At 32.7% G+C, this 22,279-nt stretch overlaps 1 protein-coding gene and 3 long non-coding RNA genes across 7 annotated transcripts; 3 read left to right on the top strand and 1 right to left on the bottom strand.

The window, feature by feature from the left end:
* Positions 1–501: 501 nt before the first annotated feature.
* Positions 502–16,181, bottom strand: LOC126927394 (trans-1,2-dihydrobenzene-1,2-diol dehydrogenase-like). 4 transcript variants are annotated; one of them, XM_050743552.1, is made up of 5 exons: positions 15,966–16,181; positions 8,928–9,129; positions 7,385–8,348; positions 1,426–1,735; positions 502–1,319 (listed from the first exon to the last, which is right to left on the bottom strand). In XM_050743552.1, exons 1-3 carry the CDS (start codon positions 15,990–15,992, stop codon positions 8,050–8,052), a joined length of 528 nt encoding a protein of 175 aa, XP_050599509.1. In that variant the 5' UTR covers positions 15,993–16,181; the 3' UTR covers positions 502–1,319; positions 1,426–1,735; positions 7,385–8,049. The 4 variants fall into 4 exon arrangements, with proteins under 4 accessions (XP_050599509.1, XP_050599510.1, XP_050599506.1 ...); XM_050743553.1 differs by lacking the exon at positions 15,966–16,181 and adding exons at positions 15,671–15,829; positions 15,866–15,881 and having other exon boundaries at positions 502–1,735; XM_050743549.1 differs by having other exon boundaries at positions 502–1,735.
* LOC126927402 (uncharacterized) lies at positions 3,742–6,222 on the top strand. Its single transcript, XR_007715443.1, has 2 exons — positions 3,742–4,348; positions 4,385–6,222. It is a non-coding gene; the product is annotated as an uncharacterized LOC126927402 (long non-coding RNA).
* Positions 12,740–14,547, top strand: LOC126927406 (uncharacterized). Its single transcript, XR_007715447.1, has 2 exons — positions 12,740–12,804; positions 14,028–14,547. It is a non-coding gene; the product is annotated as an uncharacterized LOC126927406 (long non-coding RNA).
* Positions 16,182–16,734: 553 nt separating the features above from the next.
* LOC126927401 (uncharacterized) lies at positions 16,735–19,718 on the top strand. Its single transcript, XR_007715442.1, has 2 exons — positions 16,735–17,885; positions 17,974–19,718. It is a non-coding gene; the product is annotated as an uncharacterized LOC126927401 (long non-coding RNA).
* The last annotated feature ends 2,561 nt before the right edge of the window (positions 19,719–22,279 follow it).

Below are 22,279 nucleotides of genomic sequence, written 5' to 3'. Positions count from 1 at the left end.
ATTTCTAACGATAACCCGACATATAAATCTAAGTGGTCATTGTATATTCTTTAGTCGGCATAAATCGTCACAGGATACGATCTTCTGCGAATTATTCATTTTCAACGGAAATCTGTTCGCCGCGAAGTGATGTCTGACGCACTATTAAGTTATAGAAATATCCTTCTCTGTCACTGTTCAAAGTATAATACTGCTGGCGCAGTATAGCTGGTTTATTCCTTATTCGCATACAGCACTGGATAGCCCACACAATTGTTTATTCATTAATAAGTATAAAGAAACGAAACAAGAGTAATAAATAGATAGAAAGAAATTACCGCCTTATCAATAACAATGAAAACCGTTTTACGTTCACCCTGTATTATTGGTCGCTACACTAAAGAATGTATAATAAGATGAAAAATCTTTTCCAAAGAAATATTATCAATTTTGAAATGCATTGCAAAGTGACAAATAATTTTCTTTGTATTTATACAAATAAGGAATGTTACAAGGATTAAATAATTTCAACCATATTTATATTTTATTTATACGCACGTATAACAATAGTTAGGATTACTCATTCACTTACTAAACAGCATATTATATATACCGCAACCTTTTCGAAGGTGGCGCAAAATTAAAGATACTACAATATATAGACATATCCTAAATACATATATAAAGATAACCTTTATTGTTAAGATGAGTACAAAGTGTAAGGAGAAGGGTTAAAACTTTACAAAGATGCCTGGATTTCAACTGAAGCGTTTGGCACACAATACGATGGAAAAACGGTCAGGGCATATTTAGGGATGCTTAACTGTTTCACAGCTCGTGATGGTCTGGACTGTCTCTAAGTTTCCAAAAAGGCTAATTGAGAAAGTCGTAAAATAACCGTCTACAGCCATTCCTGACAATAGTGACGACCTTGATAATAGTCACGAATTTACGACTTCTCATTAACATAAACGAAAGAAATACGAACTACAGAACGAATCCAGACAGAGCTTGTCAGTACGATGTAGTCAAATGAAATGCAAGATATTCCGACGGCAAAATCAAACCAAAACTGATGTAACAATAAATCTAAAATAATGCGATGCATACGTAGACACGGATTTCCGATAAATATTACAAAAATATATTCTAAACCTATGTATATCGCATGGGTATACACACATATCGAAAATATCGCCGGCGAATTTACCTTCATTTTCGAGGTAATCACGCAAATACAAAAGTAAAATGACAGAAGGTGTGCTTTATAAATAATCGAATTATTAATTGTTAATTATCCTCTGAAATGCAAAATTTCATCTGATCGACTCTTACTATTCCTGTAAAGGGCATACGTGTTAATTAAAACCCACCTATATCTGTAACGACATATCTATTTTTCTCTAAAATCTTTTTAATAACGTAGGGGCTTTCAAATTTCGGTACCAATTCCTTATCTACTCCCGGTGCGACGTCCGAATCACGTATCCGATCATCACGTATCGTCGATTTTGATACCCTGTCGCATTTTTATGTTTTCTGTCGTAGACGCGTTCATTTTCTTGCTCAGGCTTGTCACTTATTCCTGTCGCTTAATGAAGCCAAGCTGATTTATTTCAAACAACAATTGCGAAAGACTTTCTCCCGTTGACCTGCAAACTGTATTGTTCTAGGCGAATTCGACTGGACTCTAGACTCAAGACTGCCATTTCCCGGGTGTTTCCGACAATTTTGCCAGCATCGGTGTTCCGTTTGCCTGTGGAGTACCGAATGTAACATGTTCGACCGCATTATTAGTTAGGAATTCTTTGAATGGCCCAGTCGAGAAAACAAAAGCCTCGATTGCTAATTACTCGTCTGGGTCTACTTTAAGTTCTAAAATATTTCGTCATGAAAACTCATATTGGTAAACACCAACCTTTTATGTCTTTGTCGACTGGCATGGGCATAACCGTTTGAAAAGGTACGTTACCTTTTCTCAACTACGCAAATATCCTTCGATTTTACCACTAGTCGGTGAAAACTTTGAACATTTCAAACAATTGCCAAAATATTTCTGTCTTACTTTCAGTCAACCAACGTACTCTACTAATACTTTCGACGATTTTATTGAATCCTAAATGATATTATTTTCCAATTACAGCTCGTGCTAATCGCTGATGGAATCGAAGATCGAGCATCCTCCGATCGGCTCAATATCAATGGTCAGCGGCCATCGAGCGTGCGATCAGTTCGTTTTTATTGCCAGACACAGCTAAATTTCTAAACTAAACAAGTACCTTCAGCTCCCCAATGGTAAGTTATTTTATTATTATTATTATTATTATTATTATTTAATTTGTACTTTACCATTTGTCCGGCTGGAAATTTGGTAAATTCTTCTAACTTAATTGCTAAATAATATGTGGATGGCTACCCCCAGCGGGATACCATCTTCGAGTTTGACTATTTTGTTTCTTTAGCGAGGTCAGTGGGGTGTTTTCTTTTTAGTCTTCTATAAATGGTAAATGTGTTCAGATTTCTTCCACGCTATTTATTTCTCAGGGTTGTGTGTGTATATATATATACACATATACAGGGCGATACTCTACAGCTGTAGAAAAATTTAAGAGGCGATTCTTCAAGCTAAAATAAGATGCAAATCAAGAATAAAAAGATTGCGTTTTCAGCTTTGTTTTTTAGTTATTGTCAATTAAAACTTAGCCGAAATGTCTCTGTGTCCGAGCAAACCTCCTTAACTGAACAAAAGTAGGTCAGCCTAAACAGCGAGACGCACAGGGATCCTCAAATCGAACGACACATAGGCTTGCCTAGCACAAATCGTAGAGAAGAATATTATGACATTTGACGACGTAAACCATCTTGCGCGACGCTTTGTAAGAAAAATCGTAAATGAATGACAAATAATATTTAAAAGTAAAAGAAATCAAAACGTTTAAGAAACTAAAAACGGAAAGGCTCAAAAATATCTACAGTAGAATAACCTAAACCTCTACTAAATTAAACTTTATGTTTGTACTTTATGTTTGGCTGTTGAAATGATCCTGCCCTTCCAGAACTGTTTTACCCTCCTACCAAATTTCTAAAATCTAAACATGTTATGTAACAAGATAGTAGTGGAGAGTCCATTCAGAAAGAAACTAATATTTAGTTGCGAATAACTAAAAAAACAGAGCCCGAAACGCAATTTTTTTTATCCTTGATTTTGACTTTATTTTAGTTTCAGGAATCACCCCTTAAATATTTTTACACCTGTGGCCGAACATCCCGCATAATTCCATTAACGCGCACGCTATTAATACATTTACTGTAATTTGTATCAGTACAGATACAAGCTTTCTGTTATAATGTACTGTTATAAGGACTTTCTGTTATAATGTATTGCAATTTAATACAAATAAATATAAAGTTGACGAGATTTTAAATAATATAAATATAAACGAGTTGAAGTTTTATAGCATGGCACTCGAGCATTGCCATACCAAATGCAGTCTACGACATTTTACGCCGCCTTCGAAAAGGTTGCTGCAGTATACTTATTATACTGTAATATGTAAAAAGAGTAATCTTAACCATTGTTATCAACGGGGATCAAGCGAACTTAAAACACCGTGCACAACCACATACTCGAGGCTGTAAGAAATATCTGTCGTAATTCAATCAAAAATGAATATTATCTATGTATTGAGTTTGAGTTAGCTTCTCGAATCACTACGTGAAATAATAAAAAATATTATTTTCATAGAATAATGTTATCTAATTAATCATTCGCCTACTATTCTAATAATTGATTCGTTATTATTTCATGCAACCCAACTCTCTGGCAACGGCATTGAAAAATCTAAACCAAATCGGAAACATAGATCATATTCACTTTTAATTTAGCTGTAAATTATAATCATAGAGATATAAGGATAGAGTGCGGGGGCGAGCTGAGAAAGCGAAAGCGAAAGCGAAAGAGAACGCTGCATAAAGGCCTCTTGTGTCCTTGTCTAATAACGCATGCTCATTCGTATAGCAAACATATAAGTGTATAGCCAACACAAACATTGTCAGTGTCATGCCTGATTAGACAAGGACAGAAGACACTTTTATGCAGCGTTCTTTCTACTCCTATATCGCATCCACTTACACGATAATTTAAGACTATATGACTCGCGTACTCTAACTCTTTGTATATCTATGGTTATAATAGACATTTATTGCAGTCTCACAGTTGTTCGAAATTTTGAGTTTTAGAACATGTCTAAGAATCATCGAAATGGAAAGGTAGGTAGCATTTCTGCACTTCCATCAAAATTACTATTAACAAATTGAACACTTTAAACACTCCATCCATTACATAAATCTCTATTATATAATTGTGATAGTATGACATATTTTTAATCTTCTAATCTATGACCAGAGAGGAAACTTCCTTTCTGCTGTGACGTCCATATCTCATAAAAAGGTTATTTGAAAGTTAGTGGTTTTCACGTTCGTGTTCTATGTATATATGTAGCGCTTAATGTTCTAAAACAGACAACAATTTAAATATCCGTGAAGGTCACCTTTTATGAACATTGTAAGTTATAATTTAATTTTATACATATAAGAAATCATTCATATTATAATATTGAAATATACATCTATACAGATATTGCATACATATGTATGTATGTTAGGTTAGAAAAATTTACCAAATATCCAGCTGGACAAATTGTAAAGTACAAATTAAATAAAAAAAAAAGAAAAAAAGAAAAAAAAAGAAAGAAACGATATGTATATATATATATACATATATATGTACAGCAAATTTCCAATTAGATGAATTTTTTACTGTATATTCCAAAAACAATATGTAAAACGATTTTAATTAATATTATCATTTGTCATTTTACATCTACCTATTTACAAGATTACTGTGGACTTGTCTAAAACCACCAGAAATGAATAACATAGAAACTTAGTACTTTACCGTGTCGCTGCTGTTACTGCAAAAAGCACACGACCACAAAGTATTAGTAGTAGTAGTTGGTAATATTAGTATTGCTAACCACTATTACTAGTAATAAATATTAGTAATAGTGATTATGAAAACAGTCAATCATATATATTTTGAAAATATTTAGATTTTTTTCTTTGGTTACACTAAAATAAATTCTCTCTTATTTAAGCAAACGGCTCAAAAAATATTTGTTTAGGTATACAATATAATGTATATCTCCTATATGATTATAAAATGGTACATGTAACTTAGAAGAAACCATGTTTAGAACCTCGTATGACTGGTTACTACTTACAGACTTATTAATATGTGTAAATATTTATAGTATATTTAAGAGATTTATGGCCTAACAAAATGATAAGCCTCATTAAATAGACATAGCGACAAATGATTTCTATCAGACTGTTTTGACATTATTAAGCGAACTATTAAGAAGGATATTATTTTACAATTTTCATGTATAATAAAGATTTAGAGGTCGTCTTCAAATACTTTAACAAATTACTCAGTATCCTAAATCTAGCTTACAAAAGGATATTATAAAAGATGTATACCAACTTTGTCTATCTGAAATATCTCTTATTACTTTAAATAACAGAAAACAGTAAGTTATAAAATATATTTAGATTCTAAAACAGATCTAATATGATGACGATGTATTTTCTTTTATATATATATATATATATATGGTGATATCATATACAAAGGATCTTCAGAGTCCTTTCAAGACCTTTTAAGACCTTCATGTCAGTTTCATTTTTTAGTGAAATGTCTTATATTCCAATTTCATAAAATGTTGAATAATGAACATAAAAGTACTTCATTAGATTAATTGCAAAATTCAGTGTTACTAAGATTCCTTCTATCTTTCTTTACAGAAAGATTAATTTTATTAGTGTTTTTTAGATGTGTATGTGTGCATATATTGTTTATCGTAATGAGGCTTGTAATTTAGTACAACCTTTGCTTAGATAAGTACACGTTCAATATTTTAGATACAAACAAACAGTAAATAGTGACTATTAGAAACAGCAGTGTTAGATTGTTGGCGTTATTCTTACAAGAATATTGATATTGAGACACTGTGAAAGTCTAAACCACACATATTTTTCATACCAGAAACACAATTTTTTGGCCTGCTCGAACCTTACAATTGTTATTTTTGGATGTTTTGTTGGGTAGTATATCAGTAACACTGCAAAATATAATAGAAATATTTCACAATGCAAGTAATAAATTCGACAAACTCAAATGTATGAGGAATTATTTTCAATATAATCCCAATTCTATAGAAGTCAGACATAAAAGTTATATGCCTTGACAACACAAATTCTACAGAGCGTTTTACCTTTTCGCCTACAAAGAAACTATTACAACAAAGTATGTCTTCCTCCTAATTTTTTGTAAATAATTCTTATTCTTCTCTTATTATTTGAAACAATGAAATTGAAGTGAACAGAGTTGGAGGAATAACTTGTATAATACTTACAGCAGCTACAATATCTACATAAATTTTAAAACATTTATCCTATTTAATATTTTTTAAATTTAAGTGACACAATCTTAAACTTAATAATTGTCAATTGTATGAATTTAAAAGTTGTGTTCATGTGTTACAAAGCCTAATAAACACAAAGAGTAACATGCAGTTTTGTAACAAAATTTTACTTGAAATCTTTTACGCAAACATTCTATGAAGATAAAAAGAACAGTACATATTTTCCTAAGACCACTGTTATATGATTTTTTGCTGTCATATCCCAATTGGTTATAAGTTTCAAACATAATAATGATGAATGCATATAATTCTGTTCATATTCAATTGTCAGTAGTCGTTGAAATCCATGATTGTTTTCCAGGTTGGGGTTAGGTTATATAAACTTTTATATGAATAATCTAATATAAAAAAGGAATATTTATATGTATCTAACGTTGATATTGACAAGATTTTATGTAATTATTCTATTATACGTATACAATTAGCGATATTTAATTTTATTACTAAATGTATACACATATTCGTATTTACGAGTTATATTTCTTTAAATATTTATACGCAATTATTCTTCAACCTATTTGTTATTAGAAGTAAAAATACTACTCTTATTTATGTAAAAATATCTCTAGAATCTTCAGGCGACTCTTATCTTTTTAAATGGGACTAAATGTAACATTTAAACATGATAAATTATGTATGTATTTTTTTCTAAAGCTCAATAATTGCCTTTATTATAACGTATAGTCTAACCTATATTCTAATATTCTACATTTCTGATATTTTAATGTATTCTAATATTCTAACGTATTCTAATATTTTATAACTCTGGTATCCTCACATATTCTAATATTCTATAATTCTGGTATTTTAATATATTCTAATATTTATATAGAAGCATTGTTCTTTATTACTTAACGTACATAATATACGTCACCGTGATTCTTCAGGACTAACGTTACTCTATTAAACCAGTTGCACTACCAGCCAAATAATGCATTAACGGATTAACGGATTCTGCTATTAGCTTTTGTGAACAGAAAGGCTGCAGATTTGATATGGGATCAGTTTTATTCGGTTATGTTGCCAGCTTTTCCGTTAGGCAATTATTTCGTTTTTCCCATTAGCTAACTACTTCCTTTCTCCGTAATTTGGAAGAATGTACAATAGACCTAAGGACCTTTTAAGTACCAGTAATAAACCGAAAATACTTGTACGATTAAAGCTTCCTGCCAACTAATAAGACTCGGTTTATGGTAGGGCCTTAGGTTTATTGAGTGTTTCTCTAACGGTGCTTGGGCCTTGACGGTCAGACAATGAAGGACGTCGCGCGGACCTTTTCACGCGACGATACGATATTATTGGAAACACTCGAAAAATGGTGGTTGGTATTAAACAATATACCCTGTATATCTTATAGGAATATTGAAATATACATACATACATATTTTATATATATGTAACTTATTGTATCTTAGGCATATATATATGGAGGAAAATGGTATAGTGCTAGTAGATTTGGTAACGGTATGATTGTTACAATATCGTTCGATGCTCCGGCAATCTATGTTTGCGCAATCACTATTCGTCACTCACTAACTTCGTTACAACGATTCTTTTTAAAATATGGTGACAACAGTCTATGACAACGCTGATAACACTCTATGACAATTTCTTTTTTAAGAGTTTCATATATAGGAAAACAACTACTACTCCAAATACCTTCCATTACGAACAACTTCTTCTGCTTTGCTAAATTTATCAACTCTGTTGTTTGCTTCAAATTCATAGTTAAAGGTTTTTCACATAAAACATGTTTCCCATGATTTAACATTAATTTTGCAATGTCAAAGTGTTGAGGATGTAACGTTCCAATATATACGACATCTGTAAATGTAAAAAAATACAAAACAATAGATTACAACAATTTTGTGTTATTTCACAAAAACTGGCTATCGTATTTAGCTTTCGGTATTTCGGAGGTGCGTATCTGTAGAGTAATTGCGCATGCGAAGTTAGAGAGTGTCGAAGTGATGAAAAAACGAGTGGTAAATGAATTGCGTGTATGATTTCCTTGCCGAGTGGCGAGTATGCACAGTGTACAATGTACAGGGTGTATGAAAAGTATGTGTAAAAACCACCGTAGCGTGATTCTAAACATCTGGATCGGTGGAGATTTGTAATAAAATGTTTGTGCAAAATTGATCTGGAGCATGATTTTCAAGGCCAAATTTGTTTTTTATTGTAACGTATTCCACTCATTATGAGGATAAGAGGTCCCAAAGGAACCATGGTATGGGTCGCACTCAAGCGAGGAACTGAACGTGCGTTCTCTTGCTCTTGCGTGCTCTTGCGTTTCCAGAGGCAAGGAGAGTAAGGCGGATTTGTTAGATTCAATAACGTTCAAAAACGTTTATAAAAAGATTATTTCTATATTAATTCAGCTTAAAAAAACACGAAACATACCAATATTCTTGTCTTCCGCTAGCTCTACATAATTGTCGAACGCCTTTTTAGTTTTATGTAAGCTAGAAAAGTTCTGTGCCCTTGATAGTTCACGTGCCGCTACTGCAAGAACTACATGTTCGGATTCTGGTAATGTTCGTAAGCATGTTACAAAATCATGTGATATTTTTCCAGCACCTGTTATACCCCAATGAATGAACATCTGTAATAATGTAATTTTAAAAGAAGCTAATTATTTACTAAATAATATAATGGAAAACAATTATAAATTAATTTAAAGTTATAAATAGTAACACTGTTATTCTCTTATATACTAGAATTGATTGAGAAAATCAGTACATGTTTTCAATTGGTATTTCTTATTAATGTATATATATGTCGAGCTCTCATCGGGGTTAGGGGCGTGTAACGAATCTTCATTTGGATTAGTCATTGTTGTTATACAATAGAGATGATATTTACTGGTACAAATATGATTATTACAGAATTTAACAAGTAACCATGGTGATTAGATACTCGAGATGCTAATGACAATGATCAACGGGATAGCAAATGCGCTTTCCTCCAAAGTCTAAGTCGAACTCCAACTTACTTGTCCACAATTCGAGTGTAACTCAACTTACTTGTCCACAGTACAAGTAGAACTCTAACTAACTCTTGTTGAAGCGTAGAGAGTATATCTTCAACAATAAAAGATACAAAAATGTTCGCTAGGACGTGTGTAACTCGCTGATGTTGGACCAACGCACATAATTGAGACTGATGAAACTCTTCTCTCCTTACGACCGCGTTCGTTTACATTATATTGGTCGAGGGGGTACCGGTAAAATTCCAATCGCCTTTGTTAGACGGTTCCACGTAACGGCGACATTGTTTCTGCTCGGAGTTTGATTATTAATGCAATATGTGTGTGTCCTACGATAATGATACTCCGAGGCAAAACTACACGTGGCTTGATTTGTCCTCGAGCACGTGTGCCGCTACAACTATATTTTTAAGGAGAGCTATACAGCAACTCCATACCTCTGTTAGGTAAAAACGTCCATCCCGTGACCGTGGCTACGTTTAGTAACCAGTTGTGTCACTTCGAGCTCAAACCTACTGTCATTAATCTCGAGCAAACATAATCGGATTAAATTATAGACAACTACTTCTGAGCTTTATTATTTATTATTATTTTACCGGGGTTGTCTGTCCTCAAAGCAGAGGAAGAAGGAGGAGGGGTTTTTAGTGGGTGTGGCAACAACATCCGCCCGAGTCCAACATAACCCAGTGATGCGGGTCACTGGGCATGCGTAACAGCATTTTCCCCTCCTCACGCAAAAAAAAAAACACACATTACATATCTTACATTTTGTTTATGTCATAGTATCAGGTAATATATATTAACTATAAACAAAGGCTAGGCGAGCTTGAGTATTTCATTGGGTATTCCTATTATATATCCTTCATATTGCAGTCCTGTGTACAACTGCATAGTGAAAAAAATTATCATTAATGACCTGCGTTAAGTTTGACTTAATCTTTAAATCCAACTGTCACACCGTAAAACGGCTGACTATGATTTTGGATAATAAATAATAATATAATTACAATTCATATTAGCCTTTTACATCGTATTGCTATTGTTAAAAATTGCAAACATCTCAACCATAATATCAAGGAATTTAATTGTTCGACTGTCAAAATTGTCGTCGAAATAGATTTTTAGAAAAATCTCTTGCAGTCTCACATATGCAGTTGTAAACGATTATTTAGTTTTGTAAAATTTAACACCAAGGTAAACAGATCAATGACTGATGGATGTAAACAGATCGTCAAGCGGCTATGCTAGTGAGCTTCACAAATACACACATATGGGCTGAATTGACTGTAGTGGTATCGACTGTTTTTTGCAAATATCTCGATAATGAAGAACCCACGAGTAACATACAACGGCAAAAGTAATTCAAAATGGCTGTAAGATAAACAAACAGAAGAAAACCCGAATAAATGCAACCATATTACATTTACACTACGAAAACAGAAACCACCAAATATCCAATTGAATGGCGCGCACATAAGACAAACAAAGCAAAAAGTTAAATATCTAGGACTCCAGTTAGACACACAACTTACATGGAAGTAGCATACTAAATCAATTATAGACAAAATACGGATAAAAGGAAGACAGATGTACTGGATAACTAGTCGAAAGTCTAAGCTCAGCATAGAAAATAGACTAAAAATTTACAAAACGATAATAAAACTAATTTGAACGTACGGAATACCACTATGGGAGACAGCAGCAATGAGTCACATAAATAAACTCGAGTCGCTACAATCGAAGATACTCAGATCAATAGTCAACGGCCCCATGGTATGTCAGAATCAAGGATTTACGGAGAGACCTAAAAATATCAACGATCAAAGAAAAAATCGGCAGATACGCAAAAAAATATAAGAAAAGAATGACAACACATACAAATCAGCTGAAACGAGCAGAAATCTCATGAAAAGAAGACTAAAGAGAAAACACCCCCCCCCCCTGATCTCACTAAAGCAATAAAATAGACAAACTAGAAGATGGTATTCCGTTAGGGCTGGCCATTCACATGTTAGTTAGCAATAAAGATAGAAAAATTGACCGAATGTCCAGCTGGACAAATTGAAAAATACAAATTAAATAAAAAAAAAAAAAAAAAAAAATAGAAATTTACAACGTGACTTCAGTCCCCTTCATGCGTGGATTCGATTTCTGGAATGCATCATTCATATATCTCGCAGAATGAGAACTGAAAAATGGTAAATAAAACAAAAAGACGACAAAAAATAGCTTCTTCATTGAAAAAAAAAGAAATATAACAATTATTCCTAAACCTGCAGGTAGCGAGAATTCAAATGACGAGAACGCAGCTCGTCGAGCATTTCAACAAACACAAATATTAGCAAACACAACAGGTGTAAACATGAACCTACCCTAGAATTTACGAACGATTGTAATAACAATATCTTGCCAGTTTCCTATAGATTTAAAGAAATTTAAATCACATTGTTTTCACAATGCAAAATTATTTAAAAAGGCATCCTCGTGGTATCCAATGCCACAAACAATACACAAAATTTTAATACGTAGCAGGCAGATTTTCAACAATGCATTTTAATCTCAAGGCCACTTAGCAGAAGACGCAGCGGAATCTAAAAACAAATTTTACAAATATGATAGACAATTTTCACGCTTGCAAAAATAGTTGTAAGAACAATTTACAGCATACATATATTTAATAGAGCTACGGAAACATCAGATCCATATATCTCATGCATTAGCCTTACAAACAGAGTTCATAAGCAATAACTAAAGAATTTAAGTAAATCAAAAGTACCGTCATTATTACGTACCCCATACATCCAATCAGAACCATTAACCATCAACATGTAACATAAATCCAGAACAAGCAATGGACGAAGAAGACCATTCTGCTGATAATGAAGAATGCGAAGAAAATTTGCCAATATTTAGACATTTAGACAATTCAGAACTAAAATCGGGCGAACTATTATTATAACTGTGACCATACTTTTTATTTTACTTTTACTATTTTCTTCGGTATATCTTTTATTATTTTCTCCAGTATTTTATTACAAATAGATAGATTAGATTAATGAACAGAATCTGTTTGATTTCTGCGAAGATCCGCTGCACGAGGTTTTCTTGTATTTCTGTTGACAGTCCGCTAACATAACCGAATAAAACTGATCCCATATCAAATCTGCAGCCTTTCTGTTCACAAAAGCTAATAGCAGAATCCGTTAATCCGTTAATGCATTATTTGGCTGGTAGTGCAACTGGTTTAATAGAGTAACGTTAGTCCTGAAGAATCACGGTGACGTATATTATGTACGTTAAGTAATAAAGAACAATGCTTCTATATAAATATTAGAATATATTAAAATACCAGAATTATAGAATATTAGAATATGTGAGGATACCAGAGTTATAAAATATTAGAATACGTTAGAATATTAGAATACATTAAAATATCAGAAATGTAGAATATTAGAATATAGGTTAGACTATACGTTATAATAAAGGCAATTATTGAGCTTTAGAAAAAAATACATACATAATTTATCATGTTTAAATGTTACATTTAGTCCCATTTAAAAAGATAAGAGTCGCCTGAAGATTCTAGAGATATTTTTACATAAATAAGAGTAGTATTTTTACTTCTAATAACAAATAGGTTGAAGAATAATTGCGTATAAATATTTAAAGAAATATAACTCGTAAATACGAATATGTGTATACATTTAGTAATAAAATTAAATATCGCTAATTGTATACGTATAATAGAATAATTACATAAAATCTTGTCAATATCAACGTTAGATACATATAAATATTCCTTTTTTATATTAGATTATTCATATAAAAGTTTATATAACCTAACCCCAACCTGGAAAACAATCATGGATTTCAACGACTACTGACAATTGAATATGAACAGAATTATATGCATTCATCATTATTATGTTTGAAACTTATAACCAATTGGGATATGACAGCAAAAAATCATATAACAGTGGTCTTAGGAAAATATGTACTGTTCTTTTTATCTTCATAGAATGTTTGCGTAAAAGATTTCAAGTAAAATTTTGTTACAAAACTGCATGTTACTCTTTGTGTTTATTAGGCTTTGTAACACATGAACACAACTTTTAAATTCATACAATTGACAATTATTAAGTTTAAGATTGTGTCACTTAAATTTAAAAAATATTAAATAGGATAAATGTTTTAAAATTTATGTAGATATTGTAGCTGCTGTAAGTATTATACAAGGTATTCCTCCAACTCTGTTCACTTCATTTTTATTGTTTCAAATAATAAGAGAAGAATAAGAATTATTTACAAAAAATTAGGAGGAAGACATACTTTGTTGTAATAGTTTCTTTGTAGGCGAAAAGGTAAAACGCTCTGTAGAATTTGTGTTGTCAAGGCATATAACTTTTATGTCTGACTTCTATAGAATTGGGATTATATTGAAAATAATTCCTCATACATTTGAGTTTGTCGAATTTATTACTTGCATTGTGAAATATTTCTATTATATTTTGCAGTGTTACTGATATACTACCCAACAAAACATCCAAAAATAACAATTGTAAGGTTCGAGCAGGCCAAAAAATTGTGTTTCTCGTATGAAAAATATGTGTGGTTTAGACTTTCACAATGTCTCAATATCAATATTCTTGTAAGAATAACGCCAACAATCTAACACTGCTGTTTCTAATAGTCACTATTTACTGTTTGTTTGTATCTAAAATATTGAACGTGTACTTATCTAATCAAAGGTTGTACTAAATTACAAGCCTCATTACGATAAACAATATATGCACACATACACATCTAAAAAACACTAATAAAATTAATCTTTCTGTAAAGAAAGATAGAAGGAATCTTAGTAACACTGAATTTTACAATTAATCTAATGAAGTACTTTTATGTTCATTATTAAACATTTTATGAAATTGGAATATAAGACATTTCACTAAAAAATGAAACTGACATGAAGGTCTTAAAAGGTCTTGAAAGGACTCTGAAGATCTTTTGTATATGATATCACCATATATATATATATATATATATATATATATATATATATATATATATAAAAGAAAATACATCGTCATCATATTAGATCTGTTTTAGAATCTAAATATATTTTATAACTTACTGCTTTCTGTTAATTAAAGTAATAAGAGATATTTCAGATAGACAAAGTTGGTATACATCTTTTATAATATCCTTTTGTGAGTTAGATTTAGGATACTCTGTAATTTGTTAAAGTATCTGAAGACGACCTCTAAATCTTTATTATACATGAAAATTGTAAAATAATATCCTTCTTAATAGATCGCTTAATAATGTTAAAACAGTCTGATAGAAATCATTTGTCGCTATGTCTATTTAATGAGGCTTATCATTTTGTTAGGCCATAAATCTCTTAAATATACTATAAATATTTACACATATTACTAAGTCTGTAAGTAGTAACCAGTCATACGAGGTTCTAAACATGGTTTCTTCTAAGTTACATGTACCATTTTATAATCATATAGGAGATATACATTATATTGTATACCTAAACAAATATTTTTTGAGCCGTTTGCTTAAATAAGAGAGAATTTATTTTAGTGTAACCAAAGAAAAAAATCTAAATATTTTCAAAATATATATGATTGACTGTTTTCATAATCACTATTACTAATATTTATTACTAGTAATAGTGGTTAGCAATACTAATATTACCAACTACTACTACTAATACTTTGTGGTCGTGTGCTTTTTGCAGTAACAGCAGCGACACGGTAAAGTACTAAGTTTCTATGTTATTCATTTCTGGTGGTTTTAGACAAGTCCACAGTAATCTTGTAAATAGGTAGATGTAAAATGACAAATGATAATATTAATTAAAATCGTTTTACATATTGTTTTTGGAATATACAGTAAAAAATTCATCTAATTGGAAATTTGCTGTACATATATATGTATATATATATATACATATCCTTTCTTTCTTTTTTTTTCTTTTTTCTTTTTTTTTTATTTAATTTGTACTTTACAATTTGTCCAGCTGGATATTTGGTAAATTTTTCTAACCTAACATACATACATATGTATGCAATATCTGTATAGATGTATATTTCAATATTATAATATGAATGATTTCTTATATGTATAAAATTAAATTATAACTTACAATGTTCATAAAAGGTGACCTTCACGGATATTTAAATTGTTGTCTGTTTTAGAACATTAAGCGCTACATATATACATAGAACACGAACGTGAAAACCACTAACTTTCAAATAACCTTTTTATGAGATATGGACGTCACAGCAGAAAGGAAGTTTCCTCTCTGGTCATAGATTAGAAGATTAAAAATATGTCATACTATCACAATTATATAATAGAGATTTATGTAATGGATGGAGTGTTTAAAGTGTTCAATTTGTTAATAGTAATTTTGATGGAAGTGCAAAAATGCTACCTACCTTTCCATTTCGATGATTCTTAGACATGTTCTAAAACTCAAAATTTCGAACAACTGTGAGACTGCAATAAATGTCTATTATAACCATAGATATACAAAGAGTTAGAGTACGCGAGTCATATAGTCTTAAATTATCGTGTAAGTGGATGCGATATAGGAGTAGAAAGAACGCTGCATAAAAGTGTCTTCTGTCCTTGTCTAATCAGGCATGACACTGACAATGTTTGTGTTGGTTATACACTTATATGTTTGCTATACGAATGAGCATGCGTTATTAGACAAGGACACAAGAGGCATTTATGCAGCGTTCTCTTCCGCTTTCGCTTTCGCTTTCTCAGCTCGCCCTCGCACTCTATCCTTATATCTCTATGATTATAATTTACAGCTAAATTAAAAGTGAATATGATCTATGTTTCCGATTTGGTTTAGATTTTTCAATGCCGTTGCCAGAGAGTTGGGTTGCATGAAATAATAACGAATCAATTATTAGAATAGTAGGCGAATGATTAATTAGATAACATTATTCTATGAAAATAATATTTTTTATTATTTCACGTAGTGATTCGAGAAGCTAACTCAAACTCAATACATAGATAATATTCATTTTTGATTGAATTACGACAGATATTTCTTACAGCCTCGAGTATGTGGTTGTGCACGGTGTTTTAAGTTCGCTTGATCCCCGTTGATAACAATGGTTAAGATTACTCTTTTTACATATTACAGTATAATAAGTATACTGCAGCAACCTTTTCGAAGGCGGCGTAAAATGTCGTAGACTGCATTTGGTATGGCAATGCTCGAGTGCCATGCTATAAAACTTCAACTCGTTTATATTTATATTATTTAAAATCTCGTCAACTTTATATTTATTTGTATTAAATTGCAATACATTATAACAGAAAGTCCTTATAACAGTACATTATAACAGAAAGCTTGTATCTGTACTGATACAAATTACAGTAAATGTATTAATAGCGTGCGCGTTAATGGAATTATGCGGGATGTTCGGCCACAGGTGTAAAAATATTTAAGGGGTGATTCCTGAAACTAAAATAAAGTCAAACTCAAGGATAAAAAAAATTGCGTTTCGGGCTCTGTTTTTTTAGTTATTCGCAACTAAATATTAGTTTCTTTCTGAATGGACTCTCCACTACTATCTTGTTACATAACATGTTTAGATTTTAGAAATTTGGTAGGAGGGTAAAACAGTTCTGGAAGGGCAGGATCATTTCAACAGCCAAACATAAAGTACAAACATAAAGTTTAATTTAGTAGAGGTTTAGGTTATTCTACTGTAGATATTTTTGAGCCTTTCCGTTTTTAGTTTCTTAAACGTTTTGATTTCTTTTACTTTTAAATATTATTTGTCATTCATTTACGATTTTTCTTACAAAGCGTCGCGCAAGATGGTTTACGTCGTCAAATGTCATAATATTCTTCTCTACGATTTGTGCTAGGCAAGCCTATGTGTCGTTCGATTTGAGGATCCCTGTGCGTCTCGCTGTTTAGGCTGACCTACTTTTGTTCAGTTAAGGAGGTTTGCTCGGACACAGAGACATTTCGGCTAAGTTTTAATTGACAATAACTAAAAAACAAAGCTGAAAACGCAATCTTTTTATTCTTGATTTGCATCTTATTTTAGCTTGAAGAATCGCCTCTTAAATTTTTCTACAGCTGTAGAGTATCGCCCTGTATATGTGTATATATATATACACACACAACCCTGAGAAATAAATAGCGTGGAAGAAATCTGAACACATTTACCATTTATAGAAGACTAAAAAGAAAACACCCCACTGACCTCGCTAAAGAAACAAAATAGTCAAACTCGAAGATGGTATCCCGCTGGGGGTAGCCATCCACATATTATTTAGCAATTAAGTTAGAAAAATTTACCAAATTTCCAGCCGGACAAATGGTAAAGTACAAATTAAATAATAATAATAATAATAATAATAATAATAATAAAATAACTTACCATTGGGGAGGTGAAGGTACTTGTTTAGTTTAGAAATTTAGCTGTGTCTGGCAATAAAAACGAACTGATCGCACGCTCGATGGCCGCTGACCATTGATATTGAGCCGATCGGAGGATGCTCGATCTTCGATTCCATCAGCGATTAGCACGAGCTGTAATTGGAAAATAATATCATTTAGGATTCAATAAAATCGTCGAAAGTATTGGTAGAGTACGTTGGTTGACTGAAAGTAAGACAGAAATATTTTGGCAATTGCTTGAAATGCTCAAAGTTTTCGCCGACTAGTGGTAAAATCGAAGGATATTTGCGTAGTTGAGAAAAGGTAACGTACCTTTTCAAACGGTTATGCCCATGCCAGTCGACAAAGACATAAAAGGTTGGTGTTTACCAATATGAGTTTTCATGACGAAATATTTTAGAACTTAAAGTAGACCCAGACGAGTAATTAGCAATCGAGGCTTTTGTTTTCTCGACTGGGCCATTCAAAGAATTCCTAACTAATAATGCGGTCGAACATGTTACATTCGGTACTCCACAGGCAAACGGAACACCGATGCTGGCAAAATTGTCGGAAACACCCGGGAAATGGCAGTCTTGAGTCTAGAGTCCAGTCGAATTCGCCTAGAACAATACAGTTTGCAGGTCAACGGGAGAAAGTCTTTCGCAATTGTTGTTTGAAATAAATCAGCTTGGCTTCATTAAGCGACAGGAATAAGTGACAAGCCTGAGCAAGAAAATGAACGCGTCTACGACAGAAAACATAAAAATGCGACAGGGTATCAAAATCGACGATACGTGATGATCGGATACGTGATTCGGACGTCGCACCGGGAGTAGATAAGGAATTGGTACCGAAATTTGAAAGCCCCTACGTTATTAAAAAGATTTTAGAGAAAAATAGATATGTCGTTACAGATATAGGTGGGTTTTAATTAACACGTATGCCCTTTACAGGAATAGTAAGAGTCGATCAGATGAAATTTTGCATTTCAGAGGATAATTAACAATTAATAATTCGATTATTTATAAAGCACACCTTCTGTCATTTTACTTTTGTATTTGCGTGATTACCTCGAAAATGAAGGTAAATTCGCCGGCGATATTTTCGATATGTGTGTATACCCATGCGATATACATAGGTTTAGAATATATTTTTGTAATATTTATCGGAAATCCGTGTCTACGTATGCATCGCATTATTTTAGATTTATTGTTACATCAGTTTTGGTTTGATTTTGCCGTCGGAATATCTTGCATTTCATTTGACTACATCGTACTGACAAGCTCTGTCTGGATTCGTTCTGTAGTTCGTATTTCTTTCGTTTATGTTAATGAGAAGTCGTAAATTCGTGACTATTATCAAGGTCGTCACTATTGTCAGGAATGGCTGTAGACGGTTATTTTACGACTTTCTCAATTAGCCTTTTTGGAAACTTAGAGACAGTCCAGACCATCACGAGCTGTGAAACAGTTAAGCATCCCTAAATATGCCCTGACCGTTTTTCCATCGTATTGTGTGCCAAACGCTTCAGTTGAAATCCAGGCATCTTTGTAAAGTTTTAACCCTTCTCCTTACACTTTGTACTCATCTTAACAATAAAGGTTATCTTTATATATGTATTTAGGATATGTCTATATATTGTAGTATCTTTAATTTTGCGCCACCTTCGAAAAGGTTGCGGTATATATAATATGCTGTTTAGTAAGTGAATGAGTAATCCTAACTATTGTTATACGTGCGTATAAATAAAATATAAATATGGTTGAAATTATTTAATCCTTGTAACATTCCTTATTTGTATAAATACAAAGAAAATTATTTGTCACTTTGCAATGCATTTCAAAATTGATAATATTTCTTTGGAAAAGATTTTTCATCTTATTATACATTCTTTAGTGTAGCGACCAATAATACAGGGTGAACGTAAAACGGTTTTCATTGTTATTGATAAGGCGGTAATTTCTTTCTATCTATTTATTACTCTTGTTTCGTTTCTTTATACTTATTAATGAATAAACAATTGTGTGGGCTATCCAGTGCTGTATGCGAATAAGGAATAAACCAGCTATACTGCGCCAGCAGTATTATACTTTGAACAGTGACAGAGAAGGATATTTCTATAACTTAATAGTGCGTCAGACATCACTTCGCGGCGAACAGATTTCCGTTGAAAATGAATAATTCGCAGAAGATCGTATCCTGTGACGATTTATGCCGACTAAAGAATATACAATGACCACTTAGATTTATATGTCGGGTTATCGTTAGAAATTTTAGGCGTGAAATAATTAATAAGTATAACAAAAGCTATTGACAATGTTCCTGGGCTCAATAACGAATCCACGGTCAACGGGTAAACTCTTTGTACAATGGAATACATTTTGTAGCACGCAGACACGTTAACTCAGACGCTGGGTTACTTTCAGACTGACAGCCTAGACGATGACAGTAAACTCTCCAAGGTGATTGCAAAATAAAAGACAGATACAGTCACATATGTCAAATACATATCGATCGGGAATATCAACAAATTCCCAAGCGCCGTAACTAGGCAGTCCCGCGTAAACCAGCATTGCTCCTGATCGAGACTTGATTGCTTATACAGCGTGTCCCTCAACATCGGTACCTCCTCTGTAAGACATTTCGTTCATCCCGTGACCGTGGCTACGTTCGGCGACCACTTACGTCATCTCGAGCCCAAGTATTGGGGATCTTCCTAAAGAAAGGCCCGATGTCCCTACATCTCCGACATATATAAAGATTGACGTTACTGTCGTTGAAATATTTGGGATAATTTTGTATCTGTCTGTTTCCCCTTGTCTATTGAGAAAGGCACTGCTATAACCGCGTGACAGGACAAAAGTTTGAACAGGAGGAACGAAAGTGACGTCATAAAAGATAGTTGATTGTTGATGAGATCTCAATGGTATCTTACGAGAATTTGCGAATAATTCATTTAAGACTGCAAGAATTCAAGATATATAAAGAAATATTTGGTGACATAAATGTATTTCTCTTCGATGACATCTCTTTCATGCAATTATTCCCAGCAAAAGAACATTGTTGTATTGTATAAAAACAGTGGTGTGCTGTAAAGATTAATTTATAGTACCAAGTTTCATTCTGCGAACTCATCATTAATATGAGGTAAAAGGATGATACAGAGTTTATCGACCTATTAGATAATTTACAGTTTGGCGAAATAACAACTTCTGAGTTTGAAATACTATGAGTGCGAAGGAGTGATATAGCAGTAAGAATATTCCAGATAGTAAGATTCGTAGACGAATATAACACAAAAATGATTGATGAATTAGCGAAATTACGTCGTGTGTACGTTATTCATTCAGTAGGCGAGAGTCGGGAAGCAGCTACATGCGAGAAAAAAACTTCCGAAAATATTATTCATGCAGATGTAAATAATCATGGATAACTGTTGCATGCAATAACATTAGCCGAGGGATCACGAGTTATGTTGCGACGAAACATACCAATTTCCGTTGGTTTGATAAACGACGCAATGGGAATGGCAAAGAAATTTATATGTCAGTACTTCGAAGAGGTCAGCTGAAAGTGAGAGAATTGGAAGCAGATTCAAATATGCTGACGGCTACATTCCCATATCTCCAGTAATAGCAATATTTCAACTGACGAAATGTTACGGAGATGTTGAATAAAGAATGTCATCGCTTGTGCTAAGCTGGACAGTAGCGGTACACAGATTACAAATGGCTATAATAGATAGGACCGTAATTGATCTTGGCAAAGAGAATTTTGCAAAAGTGCAAATCTATGCCGCTTCTAGTCGTGTGGAAAGTTTAGGCAGCTTGGACATATCTGATCTAGCATCGAATGAAATTTTTAACAAACCATGTGACGAAAGAGCACTTGCAGCGACCAGTTTCCATGGAGAAACGCTCAGACACAAAGAAATGAAATTGGCGAATAATAACATATCATTCGCAATAACAATAGTTAAGAATGGAAAAGTAGGAAATTTGCAAGCTATCTCTACAAGACGTATAAGATTACGTCACAATAGCTTAATTCAATCCAAAGTAATCAATAAACCTTTAGAATTCTATCTTGCTTTTGGCATCTAATGTGAACAAATGGTTATTTATAACAGTGTCCTCTGCGGGAACCAATGCGGCTTCGCAAATCGTGCCCAAAGACGAGCAGGTTATTATCCGCTAACTGTGAGAGGGCGATTGCGAAAACCGGTAGGCGTTTTCAGCTACTGAAGATACCGTAACCCGTTGCGATTCTTTCAACCGCAGCAGGGTCGAAGGTTACAACAGCGAATAGTTGTTTGTAGATATTTGCTATTAT

The sequence above is a fragment of the Bombus affinis genome, unplaced genomic scaffold (assembly GCF_024516045.1).
Source record: "Bombus affinis isolate iyBomAffi1 unplaced genomic scaffold, iyBomAffi1.2 ctg00000099.1, whole genome shotgun sequence".
NCBI classification, from domain to species: Eukaryota; Metazoa; Arthropoda; class Insecta; order Hymenoptera; family Apidae; genus Bombus; species Bombus affinis.
Note: the sequence above shows the minus strand (reverse complement) of the source record. Positions and strands in the feature narration are given on the sequence as shown.

Coding starts and splice junctions, on each gene's coding strand:
- LOC126927394 (XM_050743549.1), bottom strand. CDS start 15,992: ATGTCTAAGAATCATCGAAATGGAAAG. Junction 9,130..15,965: donor AGAATCATCGAAATGGAAAG/GTAGGTAGCATT, acceptor ACATTATTACAG/ATGTTCATTCATTGGGGTAT. Junction 8,349..8,927: donor AGCGGAAGACAAGAATATTG/GTATGTTTCGTG, acceptor TTACATTTACAG/ATGTCGTATATATTGGAACG.